This window comes from Podarcis vaucheri (assembly GCF_965113315.1).
Source record: "Podarcis vaucheri genome assembly, chromosome: 1".
Taxonomy (NCBI): domain Eukaryota; kingdom Metazoa; phylum Chordata; class Lepidosauria; order Squamata; family Lacertidae; genus Podarcis; species Podarcis vaucheri.
This window is the reverse complement of record NC_138759.1, coordinates 32,161,536-32,174,785: the sequence shown is the minus strand read 5'-3', so window position 1 is coordinate 32,174,785 and position 13,250 is coordinate 32,161,536. Positions and strand designations below refer to the sequence as shown.

Below are 13,250 nucleotides of genomic sequence, written 5' to 3'. Positions count from 1 at the left end.
TTTGAGGGATCAGGGTATGCAGTGTTGTAAAGACAGACCTCTCATTGCTCTGAGAGCTCTGGCTCCAGTTCTGCTATGTAGCCAAAGGAGTGATTGGGTGGTTTGGCTTCCTGGCTGAAAGAGATGGAGCAATTTTTGGGGTGTCTTTTTTTCCTCCCTCCTGTGCACAGTGCAGAAGATGTCTTGAGTGGGAATACAGTTTGCAAAGTGTTCCTGCTTCTCCCTAATCCCTCCAGAACCAGTACTGTACCGCAGAGTCTTTTGCATTCAGGCATCTCTGCTGCTCTGAGCATCACAATTAGTTGCTAGAGACAGTCCTACTATTGTTCCGCATTTGAATTCTTTTGAGGAAATAGAGACGCACGACTTTCAGACAGAAAGTCTTCTCTCTCTTTTTTGTCCCTGTCATTCAGTGGAACGGAATTCAGAAGAAAGAGGCAGGGATCAGTTACGGATTAAAGTAATTCCAAAAAAAAAAGGATGGAAATGGATCTTCCTGAGAGCATTTCTCACATTTAGGCCATTTAGTTATTATTAGTATTAAATTTGTTGGTTGCTTTATCTTGCCCAGGGCAGCCCAAAGCAATGTATAGCCAGTTATTACATACTAGTTACAGGTAGGTAGCCGTGTTGGTCTGCCGTAGTCGAAACAAAAAATAAATATAAAAAAATATAAAAATTCCTTCCAGTAGCACCTTAGAGACCAACTATAAGTTAGCTATTTGTATGAGCTTTCATGTGCATGGTTTCTGAAGAAGTGTGCATGCACGCGAAAGCTCATACCAATAACTAAATTGGTCTCTAAGGTGCTACTGGAATGAGTTTATTTATTTTGTTTATTTTATTTTGTTTCAGTTATTATGTGTTATGATTAGTATTCAATTAGTATGATTAGTATTCAATTTATATCCTGCCCTTCCTCCCAGAGTATCCCAGGGTTTTTCCAGTCTATAGTTTTGAAAACTATTCCTTTTAACCTCTTTCCCAGCCTCCTTTCACAGATAAGCAGGTTGAAAACATCCAAAACAACCAAATATTTCATATATCTTGGACTATATAGAGGCAGCTTGTCACTTATCTCCCTCCCTCCAGATAATCATTCCACAGCTGCACTGCTGTGGCTACAGTGGACTTAAATGTTGCTAGGTGTGTGTGGGGGAATTGTGGGGGGTGAATCTTGCTTTGGATTAAACTGTGACAGGGAGCAGGTAGGTGTAGCAGTAGCATGCCTGGAACAGGGATAGCCAACTCTCTGTTCGGGGGCTTCATCTGACCTCCACAAGCAATTTTTTCCACCCTTTCCCAAGACTCTGCCAATGGTTCAAACTCGAATAAGGTTCAAACAAACAAACAAACAAACAAACAGCACTAAGGGAGAAAGGGAGATGACATAACTTTCTCTAATGAGCAGTTAGCCAGGCATTCATTTTCTCATACAAATTAATAGGACATTCCTTTTGGCTTCCAAATTTATCATGAAGCTTTTCAGTGAAGTCACGCATTGGTTTGGGTGTGTGTGTGTGGTTGTTTTTTTTACAGCAATGGCAACTGTAACAAGTAGGGCTCTGCATGCTTCTCTATAAGGTCACACTAAAATCTTGTGATGCTGTGGTCTTATGACAAGAGAAAGGATGCGGTTTTATTTGTACAAATGACATGAAATGAATTCCAGAGTCCTTTGCAAGTTCCTGACTTCTACCAGTTCCCCCACCCTCCACCCCACCAAGACTGTGTTATTGGCCTTAAGCATATCCTTCAGTGCATCCCATTTCTCTGTCAAAACAGTGTAGCACAAAGGGCAAGGTGTGCTGCTGCCTACGTTCAGGGTCAGATGGGCCCCTGGAATGTGTGCTGTCAGCATCTTGCCTGCCTTATCACTTCCTTGGTGGTTGGCTTGCTGATTGTTTGAAGAGTGTGCCAGAGTGATTGCAATCGACCTTCCTCCTGAAGAAGACAGGAGTATTCAAAGTTCAATGTCATGTCTCTCGACTGGGAGTTCTTGACTTCCTTCTATGTGGTTTATCGCCCTTTTGTAAATAACAGGCTTTCCATTCTGCGTCCTGTATGGCCATGTTAAATATTCTGCAGTGTGTCGTTTCTGCCACAGCATTGCTGGCAGAATTTGGATTCATTGTAAGTGTGGTCAAACTAGCAGTCCATCCTACTGAGATGATGGTGATGGTGATGGTGATGATGATGATGATGATTGATATTACCGTCCACACTGAGCAGAAGGGCAGTGAACTGTCACTGATCTCTTGGACCTGATCATACAAAAGCAGGTCCTAACTTTAAAGAAAAGGATCGATAGCGATGAAAGGTTTAGAAATCACTGCTCTGTCTGCGGCAATTAATTCTACTGTGGGCAGAGGCCAATGATGAATCTGTGCCCTTTGTGCATTTCGTTATTGTTCTGACAAGTCCCCTTTAGGAATCCAAACTGCTGCATTGTGCTTTGGGGATGTTGAAACAGCTCATTTGTCTCCTTCCCGTTAAACAGGGAAACTGAAACGCAGCGAAAGGCTCCGCTAGAGACATTGATGGAGCTGTGAAGAAACACCATGCTATTTTAGAAGTATGAATGGTGACAGCGGCAGTGGCTGGGCTTGTGGGGAGAGCTGGGCTGCAATAAAAGTGTACATCAAAAGCTGCCTCCTCTAGAAAATTGTGAAAGAGGAGTTGCAGGCTGCATCCCTGTGTACCGCATCCCTCTCACCTGTGCTCTGGGTTTTTCATTATCTCTACCCTCCCTCCAGCTCCTACCTGGCTAATGAGACAACAGCTTTGATGTGACTGAATGATGCTTGTTCCAAAGTAATGTCCTCTTCTAGTCATTGTCCCGTCTGTGCGCCTGCATTTTAGTACTGTATTTCTTAAATTCCCCCCTGTCCCAATAAATAAACTCAAGTGTACAATTGCAGGAAGAGGAAAGGGTGTTGTGTGTGTTCAGGAAATACCTGAAGATTAGTATCAAGATTGCAAAGACAACAAAGCTGGTCTATGTGTGTTCATCCAGACTTTAACAAGGGTTCAAACCCCGGTTTAGCTTTGACCTCACTGGATTTTGTGGTTGAGACCTGGCAGTGCTGCTGTGTGTCTCGTAATCCAGGGCACACTATGAATTTGCTGTCTTGTTATCTATCTTCCAGGCTTAAACACAGGCTGCTTCTATGCTCTCTCGACCCTACTCACCCGCATGGTGATCAGCCACTATAAGGTAAGTGACGTTCTGTTCAGCTGTCATGGCTTCCCCTTCAGGACACTGGCTCTTGCTGCACAATAGATGCCTGCGATCCTCTGTTCTGGGGGAGCCTTAGAATGAGAACACGAGGCTGAAAATCATTTCTGAGCCTCTTAATTCCATGTATGTGAGCGCTCAGTCGTTTTCTGATGCTCAAGGGGAAAAGGAAGAGAGGCGTTCGAAAAATCAAGGCAGATTTCATGCATGCGTATTCCAAGCAGAATGTCATTTTAAGCCTTGTGCGTGGGAAAAACACTCCTGATTTTGTGTACGCGTGTGGATCAGGAATATAATACCGCCTCCCAACAGTGTCTTCAAAGCCTAGTAGTGCTGATAATGCCTCCAGATTCTCCCTACTCCATGCCCACTTTTGCCTCCAGCCTCTTTAATCATTGGCATGCTGCCCTTGGGAAATTGTGCATGTGAGTATGTGGTCCTCAGGCTGGAGCAGGTTCTCATTCCATTGCCTGAAGGAAGAGTCTCACCTAGTGAGCCTCACTGCTGGAGTGGAGCCCTGAGCAGGGTCTCTCTGGTCCTAGCCTAACCCCTGGGTCCTGCGTACCACATCGGTTTTCAGTGCTCTTGGTTCCACCCCGAGGTCTCCTGTTGCCCCTCCAGCTGTTTGCGTGCTTGAAAGCAAACTGCTCTGTGCGTTTGTGTGTTGCTGATGCAGGATGAGCAGCTGAACGCTGGTCGAATTGGCCTCACCATTGTAGTGGCTGGCATGGTTGGAGCTTTGATCACTGGCCTCTGGTTGGACAGAACCAAAACATACAAGTAAGTCCTTTATACCACCCCTATTCAGCCGGTAAGTATAGGGGGAAACTCTGCAGGAGCTGCTTCCTGCTTTGGAAGAGCTTCGGAGCTATTTGGCTGAAATCCTTGGCACATGCGCCTGTGACGTCTACTATTTGCAGTGTGAGGCTGTGCTTGTCCTAACTAAATGAACTGTGGATTGGAGAGACTAAGAGAAAGTATAGCATTTTGTTTATTTTTTAAAAGGTTGGTAGGAGGAAGAGGCGGGGATCACAGTTTGGGGTAAAGGCTTGCCAAGAGGTCCAAGAGCATTTTTATATATTGTAGAAGTAAAGGTATAGGGACCCCTGACCATTAGGTCCAGTCGTGGCCGACTCTGGGGTTGCGGCGCTCATCTCGCTTTATTGGCCAAGGGAGCTGGCGTACAGAATCAGAACTTTATTAGCAAAGCCAACAGGCCACAGCTATACAAGAATTAGAAATAAAATAAAATAAACATAAAGAGGGGATAAAAACAAACAAAAGGAGGTCCGTCAGGTGAACACGTCTGTCACTCAGATGGTGGCCCTTAATTTCACAGCTCTCTCGATGTACCTTGCGACCTTCTCTGTTGTCTGACTGTCCGCGTCAGATAAGAGAAAGAACAGTATAATGTCTTGTGGACGGCCGGGGTTGGGGAGAATGAGTGGAGTAATAATCTCATTCCTTAGGTCTTTATAAAGGGGGCAGGATAGAAGGACGTGGGACACTGTTTCCGTGTTACCATCTCTGCATGGGCAGAGTCGTTTTTCAAATGGAGTCTTTTGGTAACGACCTTCGAGTACGGCAGAGGGAAGAACATCCCATCTAGCCAATGTAAAGGCGCGTCTGTATTTTGGGATGGTTAATTTAGACAAATATGAAGCTGGGAAGTCAAAGTGGGCAGGGGGAGAGTAAGTATACCATGGACACATTTTCTTTAGAATAGTCAGGTTGTTTTGCCGTTCAATGTCTTTCAGGCGCTGGCCTATTAGGCTCTTTGCTTTACTAAGGCCCATTGATAGTAGGGATTGCGAATGCAGACCGCATGTAAGGAGTTTTTGATGCACAGTTTTGAACCACATGCTTTTATGAGGGTCTTGCATTACTAGAGGCAGTAGACCGGGTGGATTTAGATTAAGGCGAAGCCAATAGTTGAGTGTTCTTTGCCAGCTCTGAGTTTCTACAGATGGGAGGCAGGCCTCGAGGCGTAAAGCTGCGTTTGGGACACAGGAGGGGACACCGAATATCTGCCTTAGAAATTTAGACTGAGCAATTTCAAGACTTGAGCAGTGGTTCCCCGTCCATATTTGTGCCCCATACAGTAACTGCGCCAGAGGTTTTGCCTGAAAGACCTCAAGGGCAGCTGGGATATATCTGCCCCCCTTCGTGTAAAAGAAGCGCGACAGCATCTTAATGCTTTGAGCTGCTTTTTCTTTGGCATATTTTTGATGGACATCCCAGGACCCGGTCGACTGGAAGACGATACCCAGATATTTAAAGGCTTTAACCTGTTCGATTGTCTGGTTGTCCATCCTCCAGCTATACTGTCTGCATTTCCTTCCAAAAACCATGATTTTGGTTTTCTGATAGTTTATTACCAGTTGCTCTCTCCTACAGTATGCTGAAAATTCACCTATGATCCTATTTAAGCCTATTCTTGTTCGAGATAGAAGTATCGCATCATCAGCATACAAAAGCACGGATATTGATTTGTCAGCCAGTTTGGGGGCATGGAAGTCCGGAGATGACAAGCAGTTAACCATATCATTGATGTAGAAGTTGAATAGAACTGGGGCCAGGATGCAACCTTGCTTGACCCCCTTGCTGACAGGAACTGGTCCTATAAGATGGCCATTTAACGAAGTTCTTACATACAGCACCGTGTCTTTATATAAACAGCTAATCAAAAATAATAGTCTTTTGTCTATACTTGATGCGCTCAATTTATCCCAGAGTCTTGCACGTGGAATTGAATCGAAGGCAGCCTTTAGATCGATAAAGGCTGCGTATAGCACCCCACGGGATTTTTTGGCATATTTGTCAATTAGGTAGGCTAGGGTGAATCAGTGGTCTATGGTGGATCTGCCTTGCCTAAAACCCGCCTGCTCTTCCGCTAAAATAGCTTCAGTTTCCAGCCAGCTGGTTAGCTTAATATAAAGATGTTTGGCCTATAGTTTGCTGGGTATGGGCAGAAGGCTGATTGGTCTATAGCTCGCCGGGTCTGGCCTAGGTCCTTTTTTGTAGATTGGAATAACTATTGCCTCTGTCCAGCCATCTGGAAGTAGACCCGTTGAGTCAATCCAGGAAAATAGAGATGCCAACAGGGGGGCCCACCAGCCAATGTTAGACTTCAGAAGTTCAGCAGGGATATAATCGTTCCCTGGGGCCTTATTGTTCTTTAATTGTGCGATTAGGTTCTCAACTTCCTTTGCAGTTACTGGTGGCCAATGAGGTAGGTCCTCCAATTGGATGCATAGTTTATAATGTTGGACTTCCTGGTCATGAAACAAGGATTGAAAATGACGCAACCACTCCATTGGTTCCACTGTGCAGATGGGATTGGTGCGCTCCTGGTCCAATAGACCAGACTGACCATTAGGTCCAGTCGTGGCCGACTCTGGGGTTGCGGCGCTCATCTCGCTTTATTGGCCGAGGGAGCTGGCGTACAGCTTCCGGGTCATGTGGCCAGCAGGACTAAGCCGCTTCTGGCGAACCAGAGCAGCGCACGAAAACGCCGTTTACCTTCCTGCCAGAGCGGTACCTATTTATCTACTTGCACTTTGACGTGCTTTCGAACTGCTAGGTTGGCAGGAGCAGGGACAGAGCAATGGGAGCTCACCCTGTCACGGGGATTCGAACCGCTGGCCTTCTGATCGGCAAGTCCTAGGCTCTGTGGTTTAACCCACAGCACCACCCGCGTCCCTCATATTGTAGAAAGGCTGGCTTAAGTGTGTAGCATCCCTAATATATATTGCATTGATGTACTTCCTAAGATACGTGTGCAACTTTTTGAATGTGTTTCTAGGGAAAGAGAGGTGGGTAGCTAGAGTAAAGGGGAATTGAGATGCACCACAATATTCCTCTTAGGTCCAGACTAGATGTTCTCTTGGCAGATGTGTGCAGACACAAGGAACGATTTGCTGGGCAGGAGGTAGGGATGCTGAATTCACCCCCGGCCACTGATTCTCCCCTGCAAATGTATTTAGTTATATAAAAATGTGTTTCCTGCTTCTCTGGTGCCTTCACACCACTCAAGGCAGCTCACAGCAATTAAAGCCAACTATGAAAAACAACCTCATGACCACTAATATAATAAAAACTGAAGCAATACAAGTTTTTATCTGATAAAACAAATGCCCTTACCTCAGCAGGAAGATTTTCTGTGATAAGGCAGTGAAAGTGAGTGAGAGTGCCCACAAAGTACTGTGAGGAAAACCAAGAGCAAAGACAGATCTCAAAGCACTCTTCAGGATGCAGGAGAGGTTAATAATGGACTGGAATTGAAAAGTTGAGTGGTGAAGAGCTAGGAAGTGGGAATTTTGCAGAAGGCTGCAGGTTGTCAGGGTGTCTTCGGTTTTGCAAAGCTAGAACTATTGAAAATTTGGAACCTAGGTACCAACCGTAAGGAGTGGCAGACGAAGATGGTTGAATATGCGGAATTAGCAAAACTGACTCACAGGATCCGCAATCAGGAGGAAACAAAGTTCCAAAAAGAATGGAGTAAATTCGTGGACTATATAAGTGAGAACTGTAGAAATGTGAAGACGTTAGCAAGGCTGAAATAAATCTTATGTCATGATCTAGATATCACTAAGGAACTGTGGATCAGAGATTGGAATAAGAAAACCTGCGGAAGGGAGGGAGGGACGTCAATGCTCTGTAGAGTGTAAAGATAGATGGTTGTAAAAGGATATGAAATATTAGTGTATTTTGTTTGTGTATATAAAATGAAAACTTAATAAAAAGCATATTTTTTAAAAAAGAAAGTTTGGGACCTAGGGACAAAAACTTTTAATTTTCTGCCACTGTGGTGTGTTCAAACAGTCCTTAAATATCTGGGTTTCATAAATATGCTTAAGTGTTTCTAAATGTTGTTGTTTTTTTAAATTACCCAATGTGCGGCACAGAGGTTGTTACCGTCCTTCTAGCTGCACATACTATAATTCAGTGACCCTGTATAAGGATACTTCCTATATCCTCACAAGTGTTGTGACACTGGTGGTGTGACTCAATCCAGGCCTGCTCCAGGCGGGTGACCTTGCTGATTTATACTTCCCAGAAGGCAGCTGTGCCACTGCATGGAAATCTCCGTCAAAGGGCTTTCTGTCTTAAACAGCAGCCCCTAATGGCTAGTTTTTAGCACTGCTTAACATCATGCTTTCTATAGAGGCTCTATACGTAGTTAAGCTATGATGACAGAAGGAACAAGTGAAGAAGATAAGTGTGTGGAGGAGGAAGGAGGCATTATTATCTTGGCAAATAATAGACTTTCAGGGGAAGGATAAACCCTTCTCCCCTGCAGATACCCCATGGCCCCCATTTTAGTGCAGTGAGGTGAACACTTGGTTTATGCTTCCCTCAGTATCAATCAATCAGTCAGTCCATCAGTTTATTGTATATAGCCAAAGGCTTTCACAATGAACAACAAATGGATTCCTCTAAAATTGCACAACATAACCAGCAACATCTACAGCATAAAAGTCAGCATGAAAATCAACAGCATAAAATATGATGCATTAACATGACTGGACTGGAGATTCTTGGCTGCCAAAGCAAATATGGCTCCCAGATGTGTAATTTGTAGATATTTATCGGCTAAGGGTTCAACTATCACTTCCTGGGGGGGGGGATCGGCCTGCTTCCCACAGTAACATGTAGGACTACCCTGAAACAGAGGTGAGTAAAATGAATTCTTTTGGGTGAATTTAGCTGCTAGGGAGTGATGTGTTTCTGCTCATCTGATTTAACAAGGATCCTGCAAAGCCTCTTGCCATTTTTACCTCTTATGGATAAAAATTAATCCATGCAGACACAAGCACCAATGCTGTAAATCCCCTAAAGTACAGGAAGAGGTTTTTAAAATTATTATTATCATTTGAGAAGGAAGCTTTTGAGAAGTTGCATGACCAATTAGATCATGCTGGTAAGGGCTTGTGTGACACTCTTTGGGCTGAAACCAAAGAGCGGGGCGTTATTTTTTCCTTTTCTCTTAGCTTGACAGGGGCAACGTAAGGCAGCTGTTGCTGATCTGCCCTTTATATAACTGGGAAAGGTACCCATCCTTCCTTCCAAGCCATTCTCTGGAATGCAGGGTCCTTACAGAGAGTGCTTTTTCAGAGTGAAGCAAGATGGATACAATTTTACTGTATCCTGGTTATCCCTGATATAACAGCTTGGCAGCTTCTTGCTGTTCTGTGCATGTTTGCTCTGAAAATAGCAGGCTGCCCTCCCATTAAGCCTTAAGGATAGATCTCTGACCCAACGCAGAACTGTAATCACTAAACTTATATATACCTCCTACCACTGTAAACAGTAGCTCTGTACTTTAGCAGCCCTGCTGAGTTACTGCTCTTCTGCAGTTGACTAGAAGTAGAATGCAAATCGTGACTGCCCTTAATCTCACTCCCTTTAATAGCAAACTCAACTGCAGAGTGCTAACTAGGTTTGGATGACTCAGTCTCAGCTTCTCTTGTCCTCTTCCCATATTAAAAGACATCCCTTCCTGTTCCTTAGCAGATTTTTTAAAGGCGAAATCCAGGGAGATCCTAAAAATCTCTGTGTAAAATGCCTCTCACCATCCCTGCTCCACCCAAGGAATACTTAGCAAGCATACTGAAGCCCTGCTCTCACTCCTGTTCTTATTCTAATACTGTAAAGTAGCTTGGATCAGCTTCAAAGCTCTGCCATTCCAGATAAATATGCTTCAAAAATGATGCAGGAAGTGATTGTATGTTGTTTCCTGTGTAGTAGCATGTACAAAAGGCCATGGTACAGACAATAAGATGGCTGTACAATTGCACGGTGTCCATCATCATGAACAAGATATTTACCCAGAAGGAAGTTCCATTTAGTTCAGTGGACTTACTTCTAAGGAAGTTTATTTAGGATTAGAGGTTTCAGTTAGTAAAGGTCCCCCAGGTCTTGCTAGTTCAAAAAATGACCAATTAAATGGCCAGTAGTTGGGAGAAGCAGGGAGACCTTTCTTGGTTGATTGAAGGCTTCAATCCTGACAGGTTACGTGGGCGAGTGTCCCAAAGCAAGAGGCCATTACTAACCCCCCTTCTCTCTGGCAAATGTATAGCCAGCAGCCCGGGGCTGTGCTGCCCACCTCTGTCCAACTGAGATGTTGTCACATACAATGAGGGAGAGGGTGAGGAGCGTGAATCAGACTTCCCAAATGCACCACCAGGAATACTAGATTGGCTCTGCCAGTGCACTTGCACCATGCCAACCTTGCTGCCACTGTGCTCCTCCCCATCCCAGGATAATGCAGTAACACACCAGCCAAAGGTCAGGGGAGAGGTACAGCCCCGCCATGCTGTTTGCTGCTGGGAACAGAAAGCTTGTTACCTTTTTAAGGTAAAGGTAAAGGGACCCCTGACCATTAGGTCCAGTCGTGACTGACTCTGGGGTTGTGGCGCTCATCTCGCTTTATTGGCCGAGGGAGCCGGCGTACAGCTTCCGGGTCATGTGGCCAGCAGGACTAAGCCGCTTCTGGCGAACCAGAGCAGCGCACGGAAACGCCATTTACCTTCCCGTCAGAGCAATACCTATTTATCTACTTGCACTTTGACTTGCTTTCGAACTGCTAAGTTGACAGGAGCAGGGACCGAACAACGGGAGCTCACCCCGTCGTGGGGATTCGAACCGCCGACCTTCCGATCGGCAAGTCCTAGGCTCTGTGGTTTAACCCACAGCGCCACCCGCGTCCTTTTTATTCAACCACAGTATCTCACAATACCACATGTGAGCGTTTGTCTGGACTTTGCCACGCTATAGGTCAGAAGCTGGTGACCTTAGGGACCTCAGCCAGTTCATGTTGAGAGCAGCTACAGAAGCCTCTTCCAAGCCGTAGAGGATGCTCCTTGACCTTTAGAAAATCTTCCAGGTCAGGCTTTCTCACTGGTCCCTGAGCAATGGGAAGTATTGCTCTTTTACACAAGAGGTAGAGCAGGACTTGACAACTTTTGAATTACAGATGTAAGAAATGAGGGGTAGGACATATTGGCGGGGCCCTACTTCTGGCAGAGGAGGAGGACAAGGAAGGCAAGAAGAGCGATGGCAGCGGCAGCGGTGCTCCTCCTATGATAACCAGGCAGCCACCATTTTGTTGTCCCTACAGTGACATAACACTGCAGTGGGGTTTTTTGGGGAATTCAGGAAGCTGGTTCAGGCTCATGCATGAGGCTCTTTTCCCTGTCTCTCTGACTGAGGTAGATAGCTTAACAATGCAGTAAGATGCAGTGCAAAGTTCAGGTGACTGTTGCAGGACCCCCATTCTACCTCTGCTCTTGCATAAAAATAGCTGCCATCTCCTTCAGAGCGGCTGTAGATTAATTTCCTAGGCAAATGCAGCAGGGAGTGATTTTCATGTGCTTTTTATATCCGCAAGTTGTCCTTTGATTTTCCTGCATTCCTGACTGCGCTCTCTACTTTAATCCCTGCATACTAGTGAAAGCTTCTCAAGAAATAAGCCGAGTGTCAGCTTCACTAACTGGCCTTGTTAATTTCTCCAGTTTCCTATACCTATTGGTTCTTACCAGCATCTGTCTAGGATACCCTGTGTTTAATTTAATTACAGAAATTTAAAAGTGACATTCTAGATATACCCACAGTCTCTTTCTAGGGCCAGCTCAATACATTTTGCTGCCTGTGGTGAAAGAGAGGATGGCATTGTTACGGAAAAGGAGCAATGCGGCTACGAGCAGCTGCTAGCTTGGAAGCAAAACATAATGGGAATGTTGGGTACTGTTCTGTGGGAAACAAAGGGGCAGTCTTTTCACAGTGCGAAGCACCGGAATTAGCTCACAGTGTAATATGAGCTGTACTGGAAGTACAGTAGGTGGAGTTTGTCTCTCTGCTGTTGGAGTTTGAAGAGAGCAGACGTGTTTCTCTGTAACGCTGCAAAGACAGAAATAAAGGCATGTAAATACGTTTCTGTCTATCTCTTTCCCCTGCCCCTGGGGGGGCAGGAAAGAGTGGTGTGTTCTCCTCGCGCATGAGGAGGATCGCCGATCGTGACCTTGCCTGGACCTTGCCGGGAATGCAGACAGGGAGGTCAACTGGTGATTTAAGCCGGGTGCCTGGAGAGTGGCCACTTTCTCCTGAAGGCAGGCTTAAATCCCGACAGGCATATCTCCTCCATTCCCTGTACAGACACAAAATGCTCCGTTGCTTGAATTTTACTTCAGCCCTAGTGATGAGACACCCTCCTCCACTGAAACTGAGGGCAGCAAGGTAGCCTAGGAGGTGTGAGGCAGCTTATGCACACCACATAGATCTGTGCTCCAACAACTTGGTGCTATTACCTGACCCCTGAGGTGGCCCCTTCACTCTGCCTAATTAGGTGGGACTGGCCTGCCACTTTCTATAGCTAAGAACTTAAGAACAGCCTGCCGGATCAGGCTATTTGCCCATTGAGTCCCATAGTTTAACTACACGCTGCGTGAATTAAGTACAGTAGTACCTTGGTTGTTGAAGGGAATCAGTTCGACTTCCAAAGTGTTCGACTTCCAAATCATAGCATCTGATTGGCTGCAGCAAGCTCCTGCAGCCAATCAGAAGCTGCGGAAGCCCCATTGGATGTTCGGCTTCCAAAAGAATGTTCAAAAACCAGAACAGTCACTTCTGGGTTTTGATTGTTCGGGAGCCAAAATGTCGAAGTTCCAGGGTGTTCGACAACCAAGGTATGACTGTACTTTATTTTAGCCATCCCGAATCTTTCAACACTAAGCTTCCTTGGATGTCCACGAGTTCTAGGTCTGATTGCATGACCTCCTTTGGTCTCTTGCTGTTAGGAGACATTTGCCGGCCTGGCTGCAGGTTGAGGAGCCTTCAACTTTCTTGCATGCAAAGATGAATATTGTCAGGCTGTTGGATTAATTTGATTTTTTATTGGGTTCCCCCCCCCCCACAATAGAACTTAATTTTAGTTAAAATGTAATAAAATCTGAATTTAAAAACATTGAATACAGTGTAAGAGCAGTAGGTTAATTCTGATTGTGTTTTGTTT

The 13,250-nt window shown here is 45.2% G+C and overlaps 1 protein-coding gene and 1 long non-coding RNA gene across 3 annotated transcripts in view; both read left to right on the top strand.

Moving 5' to 3' along the window:
• The window catches only part of FLVCR2 (FLVCR choline and putative heme transporter 2), a 47,444-nt gene that overhangs the window by 22,435 nt on the left and 11,759 nt on the right, over positions 1-13,250 (top strand). For both annotated transcript variants that reach the window (XM_082233439.1, XM_082233440.1), the window contains exons 4-5: positions 3,150-3,217; positions 3,915-4,018. In XM_082233439.1, coding sequence (XP_082089565.1) covers positions 3,150-3,217; positions 3,915-4,018 — 172 coding nt within the window. The remainder of the gene's footprint in view (positions 1-3,149; positions 3,218-3,914; positions 4,019-13,250) is intronic.
• On the top strand, positions 6,656-13,250 carry LOC309538937. Its single transcript, XR_014222526.1, has 3 exons — positions 6,656-7,630; positions 8,018-11,908; positions 12,369-13,250. It is a non-coding gene; the product is annotated as an uncharacterized lncRNA (long non-coding RNA).